General features: G+C 49.7%; 1 protein-coding gene across 1 annotated transcript in view; it reads left to right on the top strand.

Moving 5' to 3' along the window:
- WSCD2 (WSC domain containing 2) overlaps nt 1–26942 on the top strand; it is an 85745-nt gene that overhangs the window by 22613 nt on the left and 36190 nt on the right. The window contains exons 2-3 of the mRNA XM_028741345.2: nt 4864–5853; nt 24131–24245. Coding sequence (XP_028597178.2) covers nt 5472–5853; nt 24131–24245 — 497 coding nt within the window. The 5' untranslated portion in view covers nt 4864–5471. The remainder of the gene's footprint in view (nt 1–4863; nt 5854–24130; nt 24246–26942) is intronic.

The raw sequence follows: 26942 nt of genomic DNA, 5'->3' as shown, positions 1-26942 counted from the left end.
GTACTTGGTCATCGTGTTGCCTTTAGATATTACTGATATTTGTTTGCAACACAGAGGTTTAAGTGTTTGGTTACTCAGAGAAACCCCTGGCAGAGATGAGTTTGCCAGTCCTCCCCAACTTTCCTGTGTAGGTTGAAGTGGAAGATTCTAGAAGGTCAGTTAACTATCCTCCCCTCCCTCTTGGAACAATGAAAGGGCCCTGAAGTTGGTCGCAATAAACTTCCCGCTTCAGAGAGCAAGATGTGTTTGAATAATTGCAAGAGGAAGCAGAATTAAAACATTTATTTATACTCCATGCCGTCTACACCAGCGATATTTTAAACTTAATCATTCTCAAGACAGATGGTGGAACATTTGGGCCTATTAAATTAATGGCATTCAATGTTCTCCATTTATTTTCTTCTCGGTTATTTTTGGACATTTGTCATTTTTTTTTTCTTTTCTTTCTTGCGGTGGGAAAGAAATGAATAAACAATGGATATGCCCAGAGCTGGGGTCCACCACTACAAATGTCAGAGTCTCTTCCATGGAACACGGGAAGAAATGTTACTGATTATGCATTTATTTAGGGCTTTTCACATCATTGGGAGTGTCCATTGTACTGTCACAATGCTGACAACAACCCGTAATGTAGGTCCGTCTGATCAATACTAAGAGATTGCCAAGGGTGATGGAAAGTCAGAGTCCAGCAACATCTGGGCAGCCACAGCTTCTCCTGCACAATGTCTTTACTATCTGCATGAAAATAATAATAATAATAATAATAATAATAATAATAATAATAATAATAATAATAATAATTTATTTATACCCTGCCCATCTGGCTGGGCTTCCCCAGCCACTCTGGGCGGCTTCCAACAAAATATTAAAATACAGTAATGCACCAAACATTAAAAGCTTCCCTAAACAGGGCAGCCTTCAGATGTCTTCTAAAAGATATAAATTCAAATCGAGGGAAATAAATGCAGTAAATGGACAAAAGTACAAAGATTCACAACATGTTTAGGTGCATGCATCCCCACAGAAAAAAAGCACTGCATATTTTCACTATTTGTTACATTTCTCCTTTCAGGATATCTACGTAACTTTTCAAGCTGTCAGGCCAATTCTCCCATTTCTTTGCTGTTTGCAAGCCCTTCCACATGTGGGAGAAAATTTCTATTTGGTCCACGCTGTTATGGCTAAAATCTGGGTGCGGGGCTACTCTGCCACCCAGCTCGTCGGACTAAGTAAGTCCGTGGGTCCCTGCGGAAGAAAATGAGCTCAGCCGGAGACAGGAGCAAACTGCAGAAGATCCAAGTTTATTGCGCAACAGGTTCAAGGCAAGATTGAACAGCGAGAAAGGGGTGACATGAACTTTTGAAACTCCCTCCATGTCCCAGAATACAGTGCAAAATACATCCCAGTTACATCATGAATACATTAAGGAGAGGTTGGGTTACACAGGATTAACATATGGAGAAGGGAGGGGGGAATATGCAGAGCTGGAGATATGCGCAGATAAGCGCTTCCTGAGTGCTGGTGATGGGAAGACAATGGTCCATGTATGCATAGTCTGCCACCTGGCATTGCCCGGAGGAAAGGCTTGGCAGAGTGATTTGGCAGGATTAGGGTCTTGACACCTTGCTTGAGGGATTATGGAGGACAGGGGAGGTGTCATGGAGTCCTAGAGAAATTGAGCAAATTGGCACGTTGATTTTCTATGAATTTTATAGACTTTTAGTCCCTTTTGACATTGACAATTTGAAATAAATGGATATATTGTAGCGAAGAAGAAGGTGAAGAAGACATGCCCCCCCCCCCTTCCGTAACAACACTTATTATGGGTATTTTGCTCCACGACAAAACGAATTGCAGAGGTGGAAGTAAAGTTTACTCTGTTCTGGGCTGCATCACCCCAGAAATCCCTGCAGGGTGACTCAGAAATGGGGAAAGCTGCATCTGTGGAATTCCTGCCTGAAAAGTTGTTTGAGGACAGGGAGCAGGAGATTGCAAAGATGGAAAAAGAGCCTCCTGTTGATTTCTCGAGTCCTTGAGACAGTTGCTGTGTTTCATGTGGAAAGAGAAAGCTGTCTGTTGTCTGGGTGTGCTTTCCCCCCCTTTCCCAGGTGAGCTGCGGAATCCATATTGGCCTTTTAAATTCTGGCAGTGGTGAACTTTAATTTTCAGTTTGGGTGTTTGCAGGGAAATTGCAGCGAGGCCCAACACAAACGGGCCCCTTCACAGTCTTTGTGGTATCAAAATGCTTCCCTACCCCCTCCCTCCGTCCTGTGTGTCTGTATTTAAGAGAGAAATGAGTCACAGTTGGTTAAACAGCTCTTTGAGGTGTTAAAACTAAAACTTCTTTTCACATACACACCAAAGAGTTGCTTTTTCCACTCAATAAACATTTCTGGGGTGAAACAGCCCAGAACAGAGTAAACTTTACTTCCACCTCTGAAATTCGTTTTGTCGCGGAGCAAAATACCCATAATAAGCGTGGACCAAATAGAAATTTTCTCCCACATGTGAAAGGGCTTGCAAACAGTAAAGAAATGGGAGAATTGGCCTGACAGCTTGAAAAGTTACGTAGAAATCCAGAAAGGAGAAATGTAACAAATGGTGAAAATATGCAGTGCTTTTTTTTCTGTGGAGACGCATGCACCTAAACATGTTGTGAATCTTTATACTTTTGTCCATTTACTGTCTTTATTTCCCTCGATTTGAACTATAAAATGGTGATTTTCTTGAGTCAAAATGAGATGATAATGGTACCTCAGGTTACATACACTTCAGGTTACATACGCTTCAGGTTACAGACTCTGCTAACCCAGAAATAGTGCTTCAGGTTAAGAACTTTGCTTCAGGAAGAGAACAGAGATCGTGCTCTGGCGGCCTGGCGGCAGCAGGAGGCCCCATTAGCTAAAGTGGTGCTTCAGGTTAAGAACAGTTTCAGGTTAAGAACGGACCTCTGGAACGAATTAAGTACTTAACCTGAGGTACCGCTCACAATAAAATGAACCTGGACTGAAGAGACCTTGGCTCAAACCCGTACTCCTTGAGAGACGGGATTATCCCATTAGCCAGATTATCCATACAGTGGTACCTCAGGTTGCATACGCTTCAGGTTACATACACTTCAGCGGCATCTGTCTGTCTCGAGAGACAATGGCGTGCACCTCCGGAGGTGAAGCCAAACTGCTGTCGGCAGCACCTGGAGCGCAAGCCTGGGCAGTGTGTCTGGAGGTCCTGGGTTGCGCAGGTGACGGGGCAGAGGAAGGGGTGTGTGGTGTGTGCGGGCAGCCCCGGGTGTCACCACTGAATGGGGGTGAAAAAATGCCGGGTGGTAATGGGACACAGGTGGCGCTGTGGGTTAATCCACAGAGCCTAGGGCTTGCCGATCAGAAGGTCGGTGGTTCGAATCCCCGCGACGGGGTGAGCTCCCGTTGCTCGGTCCCTGCTCCTGCCAACCTAACAGTTCGAAAGCATGTCAAAGTGCAAGTAGATAAATAGGTACCACTCCGGCGGGAAGGTAAACGGCGTTTCCGTGCGCTGCTCTGTATGCCGGCTCCCTTGGCCAATAAAGCAAGATGAGTACCTTACTGACCAAGGGGCCTGCAGCACGCCCAAGCCACGTGTCTCTCCTGGGAGTGATGTGGTGGCTTGGGCGCACACAGGCTCCGCGCTGCCCGAATGGTCTTCCCACTGCCTCCCCCCAGCTATAGGGCAGCTGAGTGGGAGGAGGCAGGCAAACTCCAGAGGCCCTGCAGTGCACTCTGCCTCTATGGGAAGCTTGCCCCACCCCTATGGGCGGCTCACCCCTCCCCAGGCGCCCGATTGGCTTCCTCCGCCATTGCCAGGTGACAAGACACACCCACCCTCGGTCTTGTTGATGTGGTCCAAAGGAAAGCAAAGCAAGACGTTGACACCATCTTGGCTGCAGGAGTTGCTGGAAGGAGGCGTTCAAGGCGCCATCCATCCGCCTTAGGGACTCCATTCTGGATTTGTGTAGGGTTGTCCCTATCTCACCGAGGGTTCAAGACCCATTGGCTCCCCTCACCTGGTTTAACCGGCCAGTCGAAACCTTTCCCATGTTGTGGCCGCGGCCGCATGCTGACAGCTTCTAGGAGCCACAGGTGAGAACTGAGTGGAGGGTGGGGGCCAAAAGGAGCACAATATGTCTCCCTGCAGAGGAACTACCCCTCCTCTAACACCACATACACCCCCAGGTTTATTATATACCAAGAACAAAGAGCCTCTGGGCATGTACAGAGGGACTTCATGCACTTATTTATTTATTGCATTTCTAGCCCACCTTTTTACATACTAAAATGGTGGGAGTTCCCACCAGGCTCCCAAGGCTTGCGGATAGCAGCCTGTTCTGGGGGCTGGGGTTGGGGGAAGCTCGGGCTTCCCCCGCCCCAGCCCTGCGCCTGGGGGGGAAATTATTTTTTCCCCTTTATTCCCCCCCCAAAAAAAACCTAGGTGCGCCCTATGGGCCGGTCCGCCCTATAAGGCGAAAAATATGGTAAATAAATCACATGTTGTCCCAGGGTACTTTCTTTCTCCTAGCCCAACTCACTTCTGTTATGAGAACTCTTGTGAGGAGAGTTCAGGCAATGAAGCCTGCGAGCGAAAGTTTCCCCTTTACCTCCACGATCCTTTTGATGCCAACACGACGCAGGTATACTCCCAATTTTATGTGTAGCTTGGCCTTGAGGGGGGGGGGGGACAGGCAACAGAACCCAGGAGCTCCAGAGATGAATATGGTTGAAGTTCACTGTTTCATATAATAAGCAGCCGCTCGCTGGTTTCCTGCCTCCAGCGTATAATTCATCCTCCTGCTCTATCTTCCTGACATGTTTTCTCCTCTTTGATTTCCAGGTAGAGCGTTCTCGTTTTGATGCTGCCGCAGTGAGCGGAGGTTTGTTTCGCAAAGTTCCCAGCCGTTCCTTTATTCCTAGGAAGTCCCTGGATATGTCGCCATTCTTTGCCTGAAAGGAGAGTCCCTCCTGCCTCTTCTGTTCGAGGTGTGACGTCAAAACAACCCATCCCATCAGCAAAGGGGATCCAGTAGATCTCAAAGGGCTTTCAGAACACATCACTCTCCCAAACATGATCCCTCCGTCGATGGAATCTCTGGGCCAGATTCTGAGGGGATGTGAATGGGAGGCAAAGGCGCCAACAGAAAACCATGCTTTGAGAAAGCACCGCCTTATCTCAGAGCAAGACTGATCTCTATAATAAGACAATACACCTTCCCAAGTCTAGGCCTGGGGGGCCATTAGAATCGTGAGGTGTTTGGGGCACCCAATATGTCAAAATGCCGCATTTGAGCCATCGACAATAGCACACCGTCTCCCTTCCGTTTTGGCCTTTGACACCCACCACAATTTATTCCGCCTGCTTGGGAATTCCTGGGCAAACTCAGAGCTGGAGCCTTTCTGCCCGCTGCAGATTTCTGCCCAGTCGAGGAACGTAATGAAACCGGCATGGCCAAGCTCCTGCTAAAGTTCCAGCGGTATTTTCGGCGGAAACCCATCCGCTTCTTCACGTTGATTGCCCTCTACCTGACGGCTGGGAGTTTGGTGTTCCTCCATGCTAGCTTCACCGGAGAGGTGAGAGTCGCGGAGAATGTGCCCAGGGCCAATGACGGGCCCGGGAATGGGATAGAAGCCCAGTCTTTGGTGACGCTACAACTTGGCCGGGAGTTTAAAGAGACACAGGAATCGTTGACCGTGGCCCGGAGGTATGGCTCTTGGTTTAAGAGCCCTTCCAAGGATACAGCGGCGAGGAGCAAGATAGGGGACTACGGCGGGACTTGGAGTAGAGCTCTCAAGGGCAGGAACGTACGAGAGAAGGAAGAAGACAGAGGTAACATGTCGTTTGAGCGGTTATATGGGAGACAAGTGAAAGCTTTGGTTTGGAATGGAACGTAAAGGTTTTGCAGGGTTTTCTGAAATCCAGCCTCTTTTCCTTCCCTGTTTGTTTGTTTGTTTGTTTGTTTTTGCAAATGTCTACTACGTCAAATGGGACGTGGGTGGCGCTGTGGGTTAAACCACAGAGCCTAGGACTTGCCCATCAGAAGGTCGGCAGTTCAAATCCCCGCAACGGGGTGAGCTCCTGTTACTCGGTCCCTGCTCCTGCCAACCTAGCAGTTCGAAAGCACGTCAAAGTGCAAGTAGATAAATAGGTACCACTCCGGCGGGAAGGTAAACGGCGTTTCCGTGCGCTGCTCTGGTTCGCCAGAAGTGGCTTAGTCATGCTGGCCACATGACCTGGAAGCTGTACACTGGCTCCCTCGGCCAATAAAGCGAGATGAGCGCCGCAACCCCAGAGTCGGCCACGACTGGACCTAATGGTCAGGGGTCCCTTTACCTTTACCTTTACTACGTCAAATGTCAAACGTTCAGAATCTGAAATTCAATTCTGTCTCCTGCTTTAGCTTTTGTTCCATTCTGAACTTTTGCTGCTGCTTCCTCCTTCTCCCTGGTTGGGTGATCCCAACCAATCAGGGATCACAGTGCAGTCAGTTGCAGCCAATCAGGGAGCCCAGCAAATAAATATATCAATGTTTCGTTGTTTCTTTCTTTATTTTACTTTCATAAGTAAGATGTTTCTTTTTTATTTTACTTTTCTATTTTATTTCAATATGTTTATAAATGACCCATGTCAGTCCTTTCTGGCCTAAAAATGGGGGGAAGTGTGGATAATAAAATAAGAAGAAAAAGAATTAGAATATAAATTTGAAAAGAAGAAGCAAGCAATAACCTGGTTATGATTTCTGCTTCTTGTAGTTGACTGGGGGAGTGGCTGTTTACAAAACCGAATTAGGCTGCATTCACAAGGCAGTTTATTCTGCTTTCATGGCATTTCGCTAACTATGAGTTTCTGCATTTCATTTGAGCTTTCATGGGACATAGAAACCTCTTCCAGAAATATAGCAGAATATGGTGCAAGTTTAATGCTTATTTCCATATAATTTGCTTCCAGATATTATAAGCAATATGGAAATGAGTGCTGAACTTTCTCTGTGCTCCCTGTACTTCTGGAAGTGGCTTTTCCATCGTATGAAAGCTCAGATATAACGCTGAAATCAACAGTTATGGAAATGTCGTGAAAATGGAATCAGCAGTCATGCAAATGCAGCCTTAGTGAATTGGATGATTTTCTGATACTATGAAAAGAAATCATAGTAGGCTCCCCTCTACAAAGTCAGGACATTGGTCTTTGTAGCCCAGAACGGTCTGCTCAGTGGTGGAATTCTCTCCCCTTGGTGTGGATTTTAAAGCAGGTGACAGTAAGCCACACTTTTTCAAATTGCATCTTCTTCAATAAGACTGCCCCTCCCCCCATCTGTTTTTTTTAAAATCACTGTTAAATGTGGCAGCCCTCATCAGCTTTGATTATTTTTATTTATAATTTCCCCCCCGTAAGGGACGCGGGTGGCACTATGGGTAAAAGCCTCAGCGCCTAGGGCTTGCCGATCGAAAGGTCGGCGGTTTGAATCCCCGCAGCGGGGTGCGCTCCCGTTGCTCGGTCCCAGCGCCTGCCAACCTAGCAGTTCGAAAGCACCTCCGGGTGCAAGTAGATAAATAGGGACCGCTTACTAGCAGGAAGGTAAACGGCGTTTCCGTGTGCTGCGCTGGCTCGCCAGAGCAGCGGTGTCATGCTGGCCACGTGACCCGGAAGTGTCTCCGGACAGCGCTGGCCCCCGGCCTCTTGAGTGAAATGGGCGCACAACCCTAGAGTCTGTCAAGACTGGCCAGTACGGGCAGGGGTACCTTTACCTTTACCTTTAATTTCCCCCCCACAATGTTGGGAACCACCTTGGGTGGGCTAGTGCCCCAAAAGGTGGCCTGGAAACAATTTCATAGGAAAATAGAAACAACAATATTTGTTCTCCAAAAGCATCCATTAAAATGTGCCGATGAATTCTTCAAAAAACCAAATCAATTGCAAATGAATGTGGACATGAAGAGAACCAAACTTAAGACTGAAAAACACTGACAGCTCTGCCCACCAAAACCTTTGCTCCTTGCTCCCCCAGAATTTGCCACCTGAGGCAATCGCCTCACTCTGCCTAAGGGTAGGGCCGGGCCCGAGTGTTGGGGGCGGCTGGAGCGCCTTGTTTTCCTATTCCAAGAGTCAGATGTGCGGCTGATTTGGCTCAGGTCAGGTGTTCTTCAAAGCCAAAAGCCCAGGCATCATCACATCCCTTTCATTTTGCTCCGCTGATGGTGTCTTTTGACTGGTGACTTATGGGGACTGTCTGGAGAGCACTTAGTGCCTTGAAGGCCTCATTTACTCTACCTGACAGGTTGCTTATATTTTTGGAGAGGAGAGGATGCCGCCGTGCCGCTGCTTCATTCATTACAAAGTAGAAGGGCAGCTCAGAGGCTCCTCTGTCATTCCGATGCCATAGTCCCCAGAACCCCTGTTAACATGTCGCAAGCAAAATGTGGAGACAGAGGGAAGTTTTTTCTCCCCATCTCACAATCCCAGAACATCCAAGGAACCTGAATATTGGAAGATCCAGGACTTTATTATTATTATTATTATTATTATTAATAATAATAATAATAATAATAATAATTTATATCCTGCCCTCCCCAGCCGAAGCCGGGCTCAGAGTGGCTAACAACAATAAAAGTAACACAGCATTCTAAAATCAATTCATTCTAAAATTAATTCAGAATCAAATTAATGGCAACCATTGGGCTAGAGTTCTATGAGGATTACCAAAGGAGGGGGTCAGACTATGCCTTGGCCAAAGGCCTGGTGGAACAGCTCTGTCTCGCAGGCTCTGCGGAAAGATGTCAAGTCCCTCAGGGCCCTAGTCTCTTGTGACAGAGCGTTTCACCAGATCGGGGCCACAGCCGAAAAAGCCCTGTCTCTGGTTGAGGCCAGCAAAACCTCCCTGTGGCCCGGGACCTCCAAGATGTTTTTGTTTGAAGACCGTAAGGTCCTCCGTGGGACATACCAGGAGAGGCGGTCCAGTAGGTACGTGGGTCCTAGGCCATATAAGGACTTCTGCATGCAGCTCAGGGTTAAACCCTGTAACTCCCTGCCACAGGAGGCAGGGATGACCACCAACCTAGATGGCTTTCAAAGAGGATTGGACAAATTCATGGAGGAGGAGAAGGCTACCGAGGACCACTAGCCAGGATGACTATGTTCTGCCTCCCCAACCAGGAGCAGAAAGTGCTCTTCTGCTTGGGTCACGCTTGTGGGTTTCCATTTGGGGCAGGATGCTGGACTAGATGAGCCACTGGCCTCTTCCAGCAGGCTCTCCTCCTCGAATCATAGAACTATAGAGTTGGAAGGGACCACGAGGGTCATCTAGTCCAACCCCCTGCAACGCGTGAGACTTGAACCCACAACCCTGAGATCAAGAGTCTCATGTTCTACCAACTGAGCTATCCCAAACATTAAAAGAATTGCATGGTTCCCATACCGGGATTCGAACCCAGACCACCTGGGTGAAAACCAGGAATCCTAACTGCTGGGTCTTACGTTCTTATAAAGCAGAGGGCTCTCGATGGCCACCAGGCAATGGTGACTATGTTCTGCTTCCACAGTGAGTGATGCTTCTGAATGCCAGTTGTGTGGTTAATGGTAAGGTTAATGGGCTAAATAAGGCCACAACTTTATTGGTTACAGGTGATGAGCGGTATTGGCTTAGGCATTGGTCCTAACAGACTATATCCGACTTCAGCCCGTCTGCTTGAAGTCCGGGAAGGGTTAACCACCAGTAGGGGGGAGTCCTGCTGATGCACATCAACTAGGAACTCCCCCAGGGTCACCGTTCGGGGGCATGCCTTAGGCCCTCACCTCCCCAGGCTTCGGACAGGGTCATGCCCCCCAGAATCCTTTATCGGACTACCCTTCAATATGCGGGGCAAGTGATGGCGCTTCCTCCCCTCTTCCATCTACAGAACAATACCGATGCCTCACCGCCAGTACCAAGAAAGTTGTGACGATTTGCTATGAGTTAGGCGAAAAACCAAGTGGCTGGTGCCAATTTGCCAAGTGGAAAATTTCCTATCAGGCCCCTCGATGGTGACCAACCAAGGTCCATAGCAAGGTCCAGGAGTGAAAACCTTATATAAACAGGAACAGCTGGTAGGCGGCAAAAGAGGGAGATCCCCGGCCGCGCCTGCCTTAAATAGGACAGGCCATGCCCCCGGAGCCAGCCCGGGGATTCCCCCAATCGCACAGAGTCTTGACTCCAGCCGCCATGCGCATGGTAGGGCTGTGAAGCCCTCAACTCCACCTCCTCTGCAGGGCGGAAGTGGCTTTGCTGGAAACCACAGGAGGGGAGAGCGCCACTTTTCTGCTCAGATCCTGCAGATACAGGGTATCTGGTTGCCCTCTGCGAGAACTGGATGTTGGACAATGGGCCAATTGCCTGATTATGCATTGGCTCCCAGTACGTTTCCAAGCACAATTCAAAGTGTTGGTGCTGACCTTTAAAGCCCTAAAAGGCCTTGGCCCAGTATACCTGAAGGAGCGTCTCCACCCCCATCGTCCAGCCCGGACGCTGAGGTCCAGCTCCGAGGGCCTTCTGGCGGTTCCCTCATTCCGAGAAGTGAGGCTACAGGGAACCAGGCAGAGGGCCTTCTTGGTAGTGGCGCCCGCCCTGTGGAACGCCCTCCCACCAGATGTCAAGGAAATAAGCAGCTACCTTATATTTAAAAGACATCTGAAGGCAGCCCTGTTTAGGGATGTTTTTAATATATAATGCTGTTTTGTTTTAACACTCGATTGGGAGCCGCCCAGAGTGCCTGGGGAAACTCAGCCAGATGGGCGGGGTATAAATAAGAAATTATTATTATTATTATATAGTGGTACCTCTGGATGCGAACGGGATCCATTCTGGAGCCCTGTTTACATCCAGAGCAGAACGCAGCCCGCGTCTGCGCATGCGCGGGTTGCGATTTGCCGCTTCTGCACATGTGCGAGCGACAAAACCCGGAAGTAATGTGTTCCATTACGTCCGGGTCGCCACGGAGCGTAACCTGAAAACGCTCAACCTGAAGCGACTTCAACCTGAGGTATGACTGTATATTATTATTCAGCTGGCTCGCATTATATCCTGTTATTCTTATGTTCATATCATGCCTTTCTGAATAATATGCCAGATATCTGGATTAGTGCAAAGCTGGGATCCAGGGCAGGGAAGCCTTTTCAGCCTGAGGGAACAGTTCTTGATGTGGCCAGAGGCAATAGTTGATGGAGCACAGGATGCGAAACTTGCCAGGCATGAGGCATCCTCACAGCTCAGGGATAAAGCGACTCAAGGAGGCCCTGGGGGAAGGCCAGCGAGGGCCGTATCCTATGGAAAGTTCAGAGGGCCAGTCAGAGAGACAGACCCATTCCGCCCAGTTTAGACGAGCATCAAAGCTTCACTTGGCCATCTTTAGGTACCAGCGCTGAAGGCCTTCTCCAAACGCCCATCACAAAAACAGCACCACCTGTGAACAAGACCATAGGATCATAGAGTTGGAAGGGACCACAGCGGCCATCTAGTCCAACCCCCTGCAATGTGTGAGACTTGAACCCATAAGAGCCAACTCTTAGGAGACATTGGGGCTTTGGCCCCAATAGTAAAATATTGGGGGGGGGGGGCTGCCGCAAAGTTGGTGAGCATTCCCATTCAAATGGTGTGTGTGCGCACTGTGTCATGTGATGGATCGTGCGAGGCGGGTTTTATCTGAGCCCCCCCCCCCCAATATTTTGTTCAGGTTGGCACACCCTGCTTGAACCCACAGCCCTGAGATTAAGAGTCCCATGCTGTACTGACTGAATTATAAGTGTAGGTATATGTTTGTGGGGACGCGGGTGGCGCTGTGGGTAAAAGCCTCAGCGCCTAGGGCTTGCCGATCGAAAGGTCGGCGGTTCGAATCCCCGCGGCGGGGTGCGCTCCCGTTGCTCAGTCCCAGCGCCTGCCAACCTAGCAGTTCGAAAGCACCTTTGGGTGCAAGTAGATAAATAGGGACCGCTTACCAGCGGGAAGGTAAACGGCGTTCCGTGTGCTGCGCTGGCTCGCCAGATGCAGCTTTGTCACGCTGGCCACGTGACCCGGAAGTGTCTGCAGACAGCGCTGGCCCCCGGCCTCTTAAGTGAGATGGGCGCACAACCCTAGAGTCTGGCAAGACTGGCCCGTACGGGCAGGGGTACCTTTACCTTTTATATGTTTGTGGGGTTGACACACTCAGGAGAAGGGCAAGGTTTGCAGAAGGTCAAACGTTCTTTCGGAAAGAATTGGCAGCAGTGGCAGGATGGGTGGTTGGTTGGTTGGGTTTATCCAGAACAGCCCACTGAAAGGTTAGCAGGCTCAGAATGCTGTCAATCTGGGAAAGAGTGTGGAATGGAGTCTCAGAGCCGGCCCACCTGTGAGGCACAGTGAGGCAGTTGCCTGAGGGTGGCACTCTCCCAAGGGTGGGGCATAGCAGGGGTGGGTGGGGATATGAAACATCCCACCCTGGCCCATCCCATCCTGGAAGAAGGCATGGGTGGTTGCTGGGAGCTGGGGCGCTCACGCTGCAGCATTTTGTTGCAGTTCTGATTTGCCACAGCCATCAAATAAGAAGAAGAATAAGAATTTAGTATTTATTACCCGCCTATCTGGCTGGGCTTCCCCAGCCACTCTGGGCGGCTTCCAAAAAAATATTAAAATACTGTAATACATCAAACATTAAAAGCTTCCCTAAGCAGGGCTGCCTTCAGATGTCTTCTAAAAGTCTGGTAGTTGTTGTTCTCTTTGACATCTGGTGGGAGGGCGTTCCACAGGGAGGGCGCCACCACCGAGAAGGCCCTCTGCCTGGTTCCCTGTAACTTGGCTTCTCGCAGCGAGGGAACCGCCAGAAGGCCCTCGGTGCTGGACCTCAAAGAGTCCACCCTCTTGCAAAAAAGCTTGTTACATCCTGATGTCATCTTCTCAGGAATTCTCCAGTTGCCTCTAGATTTCCTTCCCTCGTTCGAAGTCGCCAGGGCACCCCTTTCCAATGCCAGCTCCCCTCCGAACCAAAACAGTGGCACCATTTCCCTCCCCCTCCTCACGAGCTTTTGGCTCGGTTGCCACGCTCTGTGAACAAAGGAGAGGGGGCTGGACCCGTTTGGGGCAACATATTTGGCCGGGCTCATTAGTTTAATTTGAAATGACAATCAGAGAATCTCTACCAGATGGTGAGTGAAGACTCAACTGTCAGTGGCGGCACAGTCGGCCCTCGCGTTCCCAGCCATATGCAAGGTGTCTGCAACAATTAACCTCCGCTAGGACGGCTCCTAATTCCTAATGATGGTGACAGCGATTGGCCTTGGGAAATAACGGCATCACCCGACGTGGGTGAGCAGTGTCTGTCGCTGACACACGCCCCTCCGTTGACTCTCGTAAAAAGGTGGGCGAGGAGATGCAAATCGTTCCCCCATTCAACGCAACAGCTTCCCCTTTCTAGATGGCTGTGTTTGTTTGGAGTAGGGCTGCGTCGAAAGCCAGCTCCAGCCGTGTTCCTCCGCAAGAGTCTCCAAAGAGGCTGCCAATGGGCATCCCTCTGGCCCAGTATCCTCTTCTCACAGTGGCCAAGAAGATGCTCCAAAGGGAAGCTAGTGTGCAGGACCTGAGCACAAGAGCAACTCTCCCTGGTTTTCAGGGGCGTAGCGTGGATTGCAGGCACCCGGGGCAGGACAAGTGTTGCAGCCTCCGGCAGACTGGACAGCGGAGTCTCTGCTTGCAAACTAGCCCCAACCTGGGAGCGGAGAAACATGAAACCAGCGGCGCCAGTGTGTTACCTCACCGTCCTGTCCTTGCAGCTAGGCGCTCTGGACAATGCATGTGGCTGTAGCAGTACTTTCCCACCTTCCTCTCCCTCCCTCCCTCTCTCCCTCCCTCCTCAGTGGATGACGATGGTGGCCCCCCCCCCCTCTCAGCTAGCCTAGGAGTGGGGCATGCAGAGGTGTCCCTTTGCCGGCCACGAGGAAAAGGAGTCACTGCAGCAACAAAGGCCCAGCCTGGGCAGGGATTGCCTCCATGTGGCTCCAGCCTCAAAGGGGAAGCCTTGTTGTACCCCCTCATAAATCTGTGGTCGGGGCCACGGGGCCCCCCTGCCCCTCATGCTATGCCACTGATGGTTTCCCACAGCTGGCACAGACCCTCCAAGTGTCCCTATTTTCCAGGGACAGTCCCAGATTTACAGAAGCCGTCTCGGTTTCTGATTTGATCCCCAAATCTCCCACTCTTCCTTAGGACGTCCCTGGCGCTGTGGGTTAAAGCCTCAGTGCCTAGGGCTTGCCGATCGAAAGGTCGGCGGTTCGAATCCACGCGGCGGGGTGCGCTCCCGTTGTTCGGTCCCAGTGCCTGCCAACCTAGCAGTTCGAAAGCACCCCCAGGTGCAAGTAGATAAATAGGGACCGCTTACTAGCGGGAAGGTAAACGGCGTTTCCGTGTGCTGCTCTGGCTCGCCAGAACAGCGATGTCACGCTGGCCACGTGACCCGGAAGTGTCTCCGGACAGCGCTAGCCCCCGGCCTCTTAAGTGAGATGGGCGCACAACCCTAGAGTCGGACACGACTAGCCCGTACGGGCAGGGGTACCTTTACCTTTACCTTTATTTCCATTGGAGAAATATTGGAGGGTATGGAGTTATGTGACACCCGAGCCAAGTAGATAAGTAACTATGCAACCTTTAGAAGACATCTGAAGGCAGCTCTGTATAGGGAAGTTTAAAAAAAAAAATGTTTAATGTTGTATTATGTTTTTATATATGTTGGAAGCTTCCCAGAGTGACTGGGGCAACCCCATCAGATGGGTTGGGTACAATTATTATTATTATTATTAGAGACTCCTGACCGTTAAGTCCAGTCGTGGACGACTCTGGGGTTGCGGTGCTCATCTCGCTTTACTGGCCAAGGGAGCCGACGTTTGTCCACAGTTTTTCCAGGTTATGTGGCCAGCATGACTAAGCTGCTTCTGGCGAACCAGAGCAGCACACGGAAACGCCGTTAACCTTCCCGCCAGAGCGGTACCTATTTATCTACTTGCACTTTGACGTGCTTTCGAACTGCTAGGTTGGCAGAAGCAGGGACCGAGCAATGGGAGCTCACCCCATCACGGGGATTCGAACCGCCGACCTTCTGATCGGCAAGCCCTAGGCTCTGTGGTTTAGACCACAGTGCCACCCACATCCCATTATTATTTAGGACACCCCTATTTTCACTGCAGAAATGTTGGAGGGAATGCCGGTGTTCAGAAGCATTGCAGCCTCCGACTGTAGAGGCAGAGTGCAGCCGTTGTGGCTAGTAGCATTTTGGCTCTCCTTACTTCCATATTATCGCCTTGGTGTTTTTCTTCGTGGACATATGTGTGTCAGTAACACAGAGCGACGAGGGAATTGAACTGAAAGTGGGAGCAAACTGTGAATGCTCCCATTCCAGCATTAATTTCAGAAGCTCTCCTGCTTTAGGTCAAAATTCGACAGGAGGAGAGAATAAGAGGAAGGCGGAAGGAATGGAAGGGGATGGAATCTCCCCCTTGTAGCCATTTTGTGCATCCTAGCAGAAAAGCTCAGAAGCTAGGCCAAAGCCTTCCTGGGTGAGGTGTCTTTTAAGGAGAGATTTTTGCAGAATGGATTTGCCCGTTTTTTTAAAAAAAAAACGGAGTGGCTAGAGATTTCTTTCTTTTTTCTTTCGGGAGCACGGATGCAGAATGAACACCCAGCATGTTTTCCACACAGAGCCTGATGGCTTGTAAATCAAAGCATCGTCTGTATGCCGGAGAGCACTCTCAACAGCCATGCCTAGCCTGTGGCTTAACAGGGCTGTCACCATGATTGATGATTCCCCAGACAGGGAGTGGAGGTTTTCGGGGAGAAAGAGGCTGGGAGAGACTGAGAGCTCGCACGCCACTTTGTGATGGCCATTGTTTCTGTGACACTCCGTGGCGATGGAGAGATGGAGTCCGAAGGGGCTGTGCTGGATAGCAACGCCCCATCATTGGGGCAATGGAAGGTGGGCCCAAATACTTGCATCCTTGGGCATCATCGTAGGGGAGGAAAATCCTTTGCTCCCTCATGCTCAGTCCTGGATCTTGGCTGATTTGGGTGTTTCCTCTTCTCCTCTCATTTAGGAACATTACTGATGAAGCTGGTGTGGTGGGGGAACGAGCTGGCTGACACTGGAATGACACTGAGCAGCCAGGGCAGGGCAGGACCACCCATCCAGCAGGCTGGGGACAGTGTTTTTTTGGGGGCGGTGGGAAAATCCAGAAAGGAGATATCACACACCATTGCTGCTCCTCTTTCGGCTGTGGATAGGAGTCGCTGCCACTCCAGTCACCCCTGAGGGAGAATGTTCCCAGGGGCGTCTTACTCATAGAGGCTAGTAATAATAATAATAATAATAATAATAATAATAATAATAATAATAATAATTTATTTATACCCCGCCCTTCCCGGTTCAAAAACCGGGCTCAGGGCAGCTAACAACAAATTTAAAACACTGTAAAACACTTAATTATAAAAGCAGCATAAAATACAATATAAGAACATGAATAACAATAAAATTCAAAATTCAAAAATCAATTAGATAATCCCCAGGGCTAGCTGGCTGAATTGGTCCTACTTGGGCCAGCGAGGAGGCCAGGGGAGAATTAGCTATGGGGTCTCAGAGTGGGTGATCTTCATAAAAGGGGAGGGGGAGGGAAGAGAAGGGAACTAAAAGATCAGGCTGGATTCAAATTAAAGGCCAGGTGGAATAGCTGTGTCTTACAGGCCCGACAGAAGGAGGTTAAATCCTGAAGGGCCCTAGTCTCATGGGACAGAGCATTCCATCAGGTCGGAGCCATCACTGAAAAGGCCCTGGACCTGGTGGAGGATAGTAGCGCAGGGCTCCGGGGCGCCAAGTTCTGGAGGGCACCAGGGAAGAGGTGGAGGATGGTTACGGCGCCTCCTGGTATCAGCTCACCACACGCGCCTTCCTCTGCCATGCCGCGCCGAAGCAGCGCCGCGCCCTGAGCCTCCATCTGCCATGGCCACTGTGGCATGAAGCAGCCAGCTGAGCTGGGAGGCGCCACGTCCAGCCTCCGTCTCTTCCCCGCTGGAGGAGCCGCCCTCCAGCCGCTGCCTGCCTCCTCCTGCCCTGCCAGCAGCGCCATCCTCCCTAAAAAAAACTCTGAGAAACAGGGGGGCAGGCGCCAGAGGGAGCTTTGCACCATGGCGCCGGATATGCTTCAGACGGCCCTGAATGTTCCTCTTCCAGTGCCTGCTTCTCTCCAGCCTCCCCTTTCTTCCCCTTTCCCATGCCACCTCAGGCAATAGGGGCAGAGGTGGTGGGGTATGCAGGCCCTAGCTGCTGCTCCTCCGCCGCCGCCACTGGCCTTAAGGTAAAGGTAAAGGCACCCCTGACCACTAGGTCCAGTCGCGGACGACTCTGGGGTTACGGCGCTCATCTCGCTTTATTGGCTGAGGGAGCCAGCGTACAGCTTCCGGGTCATGTGGCCAGCATGACTAAGCCACTTCTGGCGAACCAGAGCAGCACACGGAAACACCATTTACCTTCCCGCCAGAGCGGTACCTATTTATCTACTTGCACTTTGATGTGCTTTTGAACTGCTAGGTGGGCAGGAGCAGGGACCGAGCAATGGGAGCTCACCCTGTCGCGGGGATTCGAACCGCCGACCTTCTGACCGGCAAGTCCTAGGCTCTGTGGTTTAACCCACAGCGCCACCCGCGTCCACCTCAGGCAATAGGGGCAGAGGTGGTGGGGTATGCAGGCTCTAGCTGCTCCTCCTCCTCCGCCGCCGCCACCACTGGCAAACTATATTGGCCTGCTCCAGAGCCTTGCTGCTTCTTCCTAGGAGACAGGGACCAAGATCAGCTGGCCTTTGATATCACTTGAAAGCAGCCAGGAACACAGGAAGAGATGGCTGGAGATATGGGGTGCTCCACTAGTGGTGGGGTGGGGATTCAGCTGTTTACATTTCAGTAATGTGAGTTTACCTGATTTGCTCTTGCTGAAAAAATACGCAAAGCAAAATATTCATCTCTGCTTTAAAAGCCACACTCCTCAAAGTTCAAACCTGTCCCTGTCTTCTGCCATACGCTGCCCCATCATTGCTGCTTCCTCCTCCTCCTCCTCTTGGAGGTCCAGATAAAGGGCCTCATCCTGGACAGTTGCTGGGCAGGGTCTTCTGAGAGCCACGCTCAATTTGGGTCCCTTGCTGTGTGCTGGTGTGACATGACTGGAGTCCAGCAAAGAGATGGGAGGCAGAAGGGGGCGTGGGGAATATTGTGCTAGCTTTCCTCATTGTTATATATTTAGTACAGCATTTATTTATATGCTGCTCGGTTGTTTTAAAAAATCTCAAAGGGGTTTAAGAGAAAGGGGGGGCAATAAAATTATTGCTAATAAAAACGAACAACAATGATTTGAAACTTTTGAAAAGTTAAAATAATGGTAGGCTAAATAAAGCTAAACTATGGGTGGGCTTGTCCAAACAAAAGTGTTTGAGCCAGTGTGGTGCAGTGGTTAAGAGCGGTAGTCTCGTAATCTGGGTAACCAGGTTCGCGTCTCCGCTCCTCCAGATGCAGCTGCTGGGTGACCTTGGGCCAGTCACACTTCTCTGAAGTCTCTCAGCCCCACTCACCTCACAGAGTGTTTGTTGTGGGGGAGGAAGGGAAAGGAGAATGTTAGCCGCTTTGAGACTCCTTAAAGGGAGTGAAAGGCGGGATATCAAATCCAAACTCTTCTTCTTCTCTTCTAGCAGGTGCCAAAAAGGGTGAAGGCACCTGCCTGATGTCCAAAGGTAGGGAGTTCCACAGTGTGCAAGTGCTGCCACACTGAAATATTGATTTCTTTCAGCTGCAGAACAGGCATTGTGTGGCACCTGGAACTGTGCCAGTTCTGCCAATCGACACAGTCGAGTGGGCATATACAGTGGCGTAGCGTGGGTTGTCAGCACCCGGGGCAAGGCAAGTAATTTGCGCCCCCTAACCCATGGATTTGCACCCCCTAACCCGTGGATTTGCGCCCCCTAACCTGTGCATTTGCCCTAACCCCAGATGTTGGGCCCGGTGCGGCCGGCCCCCCCTGCACCCCCCACGCTACGCCACTGGGCATATATGGAGTTCACACTGCTTGAATTTCTGTCCCATTTTCTAACATTTCTTTCACACTGCAGGACCTGCTGTGTTGTGGAACTGTGGCTTGTTGATCTGTCTACTGGCATGTTGCGTGAATTGTCATTCACTCCCACTAGGCACAACAACAAATGTCACTGGGCTTTGCTGCTACTCGACTGCACTTTCCACACATGCCTGCTTCTGCCCTTCCTGTGATTTCGCCCATGAAAACAGCAGGAAAGTACCCTGTGCTGTTTGTTCTTGTTTAGTCGTTTAGTCATGTCCAACTCTTCGTGACCCCCTGGACCAGAGTACGCCAGGCACTCCTGTTTTCCACTGCCTCCCACAGTTTAGTCAAACTCATGTTTGTAGCTTCGAGAACACTGTCCAACCATCTCGTCTTCTGTCGTCCCCTTCTCCTTGTGCCCTCCATCTTTCCCAACATCAGGGTCTTTTCCAGGGAGTCTTCTCTTCTCATGAGGTGGCCAAAGTCTTGGAGCCTCAGCTTCAGGATCTGTCCTTCCAGTGAGCACTCAGGGCTGATTTCCTTCAGAATGGAGAGGTTTGAGCTTCTTGCAGTCCATGGGACTCTCAAGAGTCTTCTCCAGACCATAATTCAAAAGCATCAATTCTTCGGCAATCAGCCTTCTTTATGGTCCAGCTCTCACTTCCATACATCACTACTGGGAAAACCATAGCTTTAACTATACGGACCTTTGTTGGCAAGGTGATGTCTCTGCTTTTTAAGATGCTGTCTAGGTTTGTCATTGCTTTTCTCCCAAGAAGCAGGCGTCTTTTAATTTCGTGGCTGCTGTCACCATCTGCAGTCATCATGGAGCCATCGCTTTATTCCCCTGGTTTTCCAGGCTAAGGGGGCTGCAAACATAGTTTCCTTTCCTGGATCCCAATAACATGGAAATGGACACTAAGCACTAATTGTATTCCATTAGTTTTCCTGTAGTGAATTTCGATTCATGTGAATGGACATCTTCTTCTTTCTTCTTCTTCTTTCGCGATCCCTCATAGCCGAGTAAGATTGTCTTCCATAAACACGGTTTTAACAGTGAGTCCGTAAGTGATTGTAGAGGCCAATTTTGGATCCACACATCCTTCCACAGTGGGGACATAGGTTTCCGGGCGGAAGTTGATCACGGTGAGGGTTTGCCAAGCATGCCTTCCTCTTAGCACGTTTCTCCTTTGCGTCCTGAGTTCAAGTGTCTTCAAAGCTCATGACACCTTTGGTAAAGGCTGTTCTCCAACTGGAGCGCTCGCAGACCAGTGTTTCCCAGTTGTCCGTGTTTATACTACATTTTTTTTAGATTTCCCTTGAGACAGTCTTTAAACCTCTTTTGTTGACCACCAGCATTACGCTTTCCATTTTTAAGTTCGGAATAGAGTAGTTGCTTAATGAGGAAATCAGGATTACATTTACATGGCAGTGAATTCCATTTGCACAATGTGTTAATTTCCCACATTATATCTGAGCTTTCGCACAACGTAAATGCTTCTTCTTGAACATAGCACAAGTTTAGCACTCGTTTCCATATTATTTGCAAACAGATTCCCCACCCCAACCCCCCGGAAGGAAATCACAGAAACGAGCATGACACTGCGCTATATTCCACAAGTGGCTTTTACATCGTGTGAAAGCTCAAATAGAAAGCAGAGCTTGACAGTCAGAGAAAAGTCATGAAAATGGAATAAACTGCTGTGTGAACATAGCTGGAGAACATAGCCCTCCAGATGTTTTGACCTACAACTCCCATGATCCCTAGCTAGCAGGGCCAGTGGTCAGGGATGATGGGAACTGTAGTCTCAAAACATCTGGAGGGCCGAGTTTGAGGCAGCCTGTTCTAAGTCATTGTTGCAGTGCCCTCTCGGCTCGGCGCCCGGTGCGGGCGAACCGACAACGCTCCCCTAAACCCGCCTCTGCTTTGCGGGTCCCTTCCAGTTCTACATTTCTGTGATTCCGAAGCTGGCTCAGCAGGTGATATTTTCACAGCTTCCTGCCTCTGGCAATTTCTGTCCTAATCAGTAAGACTTCAGGTTCCTTGTCAGGCCATATTAATAGGCATGGCTTTAACAGATTACAGAACAGCTGACTGCCCACCTGGCACTTGGAGAGGAATGTCCTCCCCTCCTTCTCACCCCCCCCCTTAATAGGCGTAAGAAATGGCAGTAGCTACGCTTCGCTGAACAAACAGCCTGAGCGATGCGCACTGCCGAAGTTTCTGCCCAACAGGCCCCCGCTGCATTCTTTATTGCATCCAAGGGGGTGGTTGGGAGGGTTGGAGGAACTGAAGATGGGAAAACGAAGCTTGGCTTGAGCTGCTGTTTCAGGGACAAGAAATTCCAGCCATAGCTGCAAGCCTCCTCATTGCCACCAACTGCGCTGGACTATAGAGTGAGCCACCCCCAGGGAACGGTAGGCAGGCTGTCTTCTCTGCCAACCAGCCAGGATCATGCTGACTCAGGTGGCAAAGCTGACTTCTGCCTGGTTGTCTCGATAGGAAACTTGAAACCCACCAGTTTCTACCCTGGTCCTGCCTTTTCGCTTTAGGCTACTTTACAGATAGCACAGAAAATGTGTATCGTGTTTCTGGCCAGAGATGGTTATGATGATTGTTCAGTTGTGGGTGAACATATCAGACGACACAGCGATTCTTCAAACAGCTCTTGTTTATTCAGAGGCCAGAACAGAACTGAACTGAAGGGTTCAGCCAGCCTGCTTATATAGAACTCCAGTACAACGTAACTGTAACAATTTTCTAAAACTATCCAATCACTGAACGTCACTTTCGATCCCTTATTTGCATAGCTATCTACAGTATCCCCCTGCTGGCCCAGGGTGAGAACTTCAGTACATAACAATGATGATGATGATAAATTTTATTTATACCCCTCCCTCCCCAGCCAAGGCCGGGCTCAGGGCGGCTAACAACCCATAATAAAAACAAGTTGATTGAAATACAACTTAAAAAACAAGATTAAAATACAACATTAAAACATTAAAATGCAGCCTCATCACAGGAGGAGAAAGGAAAAAGAAAGAGGGGGAGGGAATCAAATTGATTCCAAGCCGAAGGTCAGGCGGAACAACTTACAGGCCCTGCGGAAAGAGATCAGATCCTGCAGGGCCTTGGTCTCATGAGACAGAGCGTTCCACCAGGCTGGAGCCAGAGTTGAAAAGGCCCTGGCTCTGGTTGAGGCTAATCTAACTTCCTTAGGGCCCGGGACCTCTAGGGTGTGGCTATTTATGGACCTTAAGGCTTTTCCGACTCACCTGGAAGGTGGTGGACTCTCCTTCACTGGAGGTTTATAAGCAGAGGCTGGATGGCCATCTGTCATGGATGCTTTAGTTGAGATTCCTGCATTGTAGGGGGTTGGAATACAGTGGTACTTTGGAAGTCGAATGGAATCTGTTCCAGAAGTCCGCTCGACTTCCAAAACATTCAGAAACCAAGTTTGTGGCTTCCGATTGGCTGCAGGAAGCTCCTGTAGCCAATCAGAAACTGCGGAACCTGCACTGGACGTTCGGGTTCCAAAGAATGTTTGCTAACCGCAACACTCACTTCTGGGTTTGCGTCGTTCGGGAGCCAAAACGTTTGGCTCGCAAGGCATTCAGCTTCCGAGGTACGACTGTAGATTATGTTTGGTGTTGCTTCCAACTCTACAATTATACGGATCTGATTCCATGCTGTAAACCTATAGATCTGCTCAGAGATGCTGTTTCGTTGTGATTTCGTTGTGCTGTTAGTTCAAAAGAATCCCGTGCTGGTTCCTCCTTGCCAAAAGGCAGTAAGGCATCGTATCGTGACCGATGTCTGCTGGTGGGCAAGTTGTACACAACAATGGATAATTTCTTCCCTGAAAGTTGTTCAAGGCTCATTTCTGAAAAAGGAAATACAGAAATCTGGGACACGGCAGCATTGCTAAATGCCTGATCTCTCCCCAGGCGCTGGGGCGGTTGTGCTAAGGACCATGCTCTCCTCACAATCCCTTTAAGAGCAGCCTCCCCCGTGACTTTCTCAGTAGTGAACGAGAGAGTTCCTATTGAGGAGGCAGCGCTGCCTCTGCTCTTAGTGTCGTGTGTCGCTAAGCGGAACGGATGCAGCAACTCAGGTCATCGTGGCTGAACGCTAAACTCTGTCTTTTAATGCTCTGAGGGGGCTTAGCAAAAGTGGAAGATCGAGGCGGCGGCAAAAAATGGCTGCGAAAAGGGACTTAGTGCCTGTACGACATGTGTCAAACGGCTCTTGTCCAGTCCATTACCAAGCCTTGGCTCTGCTTCCACAGCTGAAACCCTGGGAGAGGAGATGAGTCTAATAATAATAATAATAATAATAATAATAATAATAATAATAATAATAATAATAATAATTTATTATTTATACCCCGCCCATCGGGCTGAGTTTCCCCAGCCACTCTGGGCGGCTCCCAATCAAGTGTTAAAAACAATACAGCGTTAAATATTAAAAACTTCCCTAAACAGGGCTGCCTTCAGATGTCTTTTAAAGATAGCTGCTTATTTCCTTCACATCTGAAGGGAGGGTGTTCCACAGGGAGGGCGCCACTACCGAGAAGGCCCTCTGTCCGGTTCCCTGTAACCTAACTTCTCGCAATGAGGGAACCGCCAGAAGGCCCTTGTCGCTGGACCTCAGTGTCCGGGCTGAACGATGGGGGTGGAGACGCTCCTTCAGGTATACAGGACTGAGGCAGTTTAGGGCTTTAAAGGCCCAACACTTGAACTGTGCTCGGAAATGTACTGGGAGCCAATGCTCTTGCGCTCTTGCTGGTTTGGCTTTGGGGCACCTGGTTGGCCGCTGTGAGAACAGGATTGGCCTGATCCAGCATGTTCTTCTGACGTGCATGAGGAGGGACACTGCCCTGATTTCCCCGAATAAAAAAATGTGAAGCATAAAGAATGATTTTGTTTGTTTGTGGTGTCCCTCAACAAGGGCCGGTGACACCAGTAGTGGGGAATTAAATTAAAATTAAGAACAGCTCCTTTTAACACCTGTCTCCCTTTCACAGCAAAATACATCGGCTGTTACGTCGACAACACCCACCGGAGAGCCCTGCGCGGAGTGTCCTTCTTTGACTACAAAAAAATGACATTGTTCCGTTGCCAAGACAACTGCGCCGAACGGTAGGGTGGCGCGAGAGAGCTGGGACTTCATTAATTCCAAGGCATCAAATGTATTTCTCTCCTGTCCGTTCTGGAGGCTCGACTCTTTCCCCGTGGTTGTTTTTCTTCCTCCCTCACCGCCTCCCAATAATTTCGAAAGATTGATTTTTTTCTCCCTCACTGGGGGGAAAAAAGCAAGGCCTCATTTGCAGTGGAATGGCTTTCTCTCGACAAGACGGGGAGCCTAGAAACTCTGGCGAGAGGAACCTGCAGTAGCTGTGGAAAAAGAGTAGGGAACCATTTTTAGTCATGGCTTCTTCCCCCAGAGAATTCTGGGAGCTGTGGTTTTTGTTGAGTTCTTGCAGAGCTATGATTCCTGGGGCACTTTAGCAAGTCCGTCTCCCTCCCCAGGGAACTCTGGGAATTGTGGCTCTGGGAGGGGAAGAGGGGTCTTCTAACAACCGAAGGAGCAAAGGTCGCAGGCAAGGCTCAGTTGGGAGATAAGGATCAAAAGAGGCCATATTTACACCATGATGCTACTTTAAACAGCCACGACATCCTCCAGAGAACCCTGGGAGCTGAGAGTTTTTAGCAGACCCCTGTTCCCCTCAGAGAGCTGTAATTCCCGGAATGGTTTAACAACCAATTCCTCTCCACAGGGAACTCTTGAAATTGTAGTTCTGGGAGGGGAACAGCGGTCTCTTAACAAATATCAGCATCTTTAGCAAATGACAGCTCCCGGGCTTCTCTGGGGGAAGCCATGACTGGTATTCACAGAATCATAGAAATGTAGAGTTGGAAGGGACCACGTGGGTCATCTAGTCCAACCCCATGCAATGCAGAAATCTTTTGCCCAACGTGGGGCTTGAACCCACAACGGTGAGATTAAGAATCCCGTGCTTTACCAGCTGAGCTATCCCAAGTCTATAGTGCTTTAAATGTATGATGGGAACGTGGTCTCTGTGGACCTTTCACAGCAGCTTGGGGTACCAAGAGAGAGTTTAGCCTGTGGCAGAAACATGGTTAGGGTCCGCTTTCCCTAAAATCTCATTTTGCAGAAGCAAAGGGCAAAGATTGATTGGCAAATGGCGAGGGATGAGGGAAGCTGGAGTCCAATGACCCCAGGAGTGGCAAAGGACCTGCTTCCCTGGTGTGGAGCAACGTGAGTGAGGATGTAGCTAACTTCTCAGATGTGGGATTCTGGGTTCAAAGAAAACCTCTCTGGAGCCTTTCCATGCCTTGTTTTTCTGGACCAGGATCTCGCCACATCGCTAGCACCTGCTGGGTCTCTTTTACTTATCGCTTCAATTGCAGAACACACATCATACTGGCTTCCCCAACCTGCCTAGCCTTTAAGTAATGTGTCCGTGTCCCACTCTATGATCTATAAGGCACGTGGAGATTTTTTTTCTCTTGAAAAGTGATGCTTCCTCCTGCTTGCTTTGAGTAAATCATTCGGTGCCGAGCGCCAAGAAGCAACCCAAATTGCTTCTTCGCACAGACGACATCTGTGCAGCAAGAACTGCAACAGGAAATTGGCCCAATGGACATTTGGCCCAAGACAATTCCATTTCAAATATGAATTAATTATCGTGGATTATTTTTCTTTGCCTTCCTCCAGAGATTTTAGGGCTATCGTGCATGGTTTTCTTCTCCCCACCACACTCCCATTTTGATCCTCACAACAACCCAGTGATGTAGGCCAGGCTGAGAGATGGCGGGTGGTCCTGGTTCATCATTTTGTATTGTGCTAAACTGTTTCACAGTCAGGTCTTTGAGGGTCTCAAAGAGTGCCTTAGTAGGGCTCAGTAGGGGAATTGAGAATGACTCAGTTGTGAACGTCCACCCATCATTTTATTTCTCTGCCACCTTTCCACAGTTAAAAGCATCTTACAACAAGTAAAAAGAAATACATAACTACAAACATAACAAAAATACAGTTGTACCTTGGGTTAAGTACTTAATTCGTTCCGGAGGTCCGTTCTTAACCTGAAACTGTTCTTAACCTGAAGCACCACTTTAGCTAATGGGGCCTCCTGTCGCCGCCACGTCACCGGAGTCCGATTTCTGAAGCAAAGTTCTTAACCTGAAGCACTATTTCTAGGTTAGCGGAGTGTGTAAACTGAAGCGTATGTAACCTGAAGCGTATGTAACCGAGATACCACTGTAGTCATAAACAAAACATTTTAAAAGTACACAACCAATTTGAACAATTTTGACATAAATTGTAGGATTCAAAATAAAGATACCAAAAATTAACAGCACCCCCCGAACCACTAAACAATACTCCAGCCCAGGATTTTGAGAAAGGACCTGCAGATGGGGAATCCAGATTGAAACAGCCGTGTGGCTGGGGGAGAAGGTTTTCAACCCTCCCCCCCCCCCATGTTATTTTCCCAGTGAACACAGCCCCCCCCCCCCAGCTGCTACTTGTGTCCATGACAACGGGAGCTTTCCCTGCAATGCAAATAGCATCTTCAGAGGACCAATTTCCAGCAGGGCTGTAGCGAGGACACTGGGTGTATAGGATATCCGGTATCTGTCTGGTATCTGTTGCTGGACCATGGCGCAGGTCAGTCTCCTCCTCACAGCTTTAGTTGGTATAATGGGACTCTCGAGGATGCTAGAGAATGGCAAGGGAGTGGAGGTGAGTGCACAGGAACCAGAGCAGCAGGACGCATCACCAGAGGGTCCCCTGTCTCCCCAAACACAGCAGGC

The sequence above is a fragment of the Podarcis muralis genome, chromosome 7, assembly GCF_964188315.1.
Source record: "Podarcis muralis chromosome 7, rPodMur119.hap1.1, whole genome shotgun sequence".
Lineage (NCBI taxonomy): Eukaryota > Metazoa > Chordata > Lepidosauria > Squamata > Lacertidae > Podarcis > Podarcis muralis.
The sequence above is the reverse complement of the archived record's forward strand: the minus strand, read 5'-3'. Positions and strand labels throughout refer to the sequence as shown.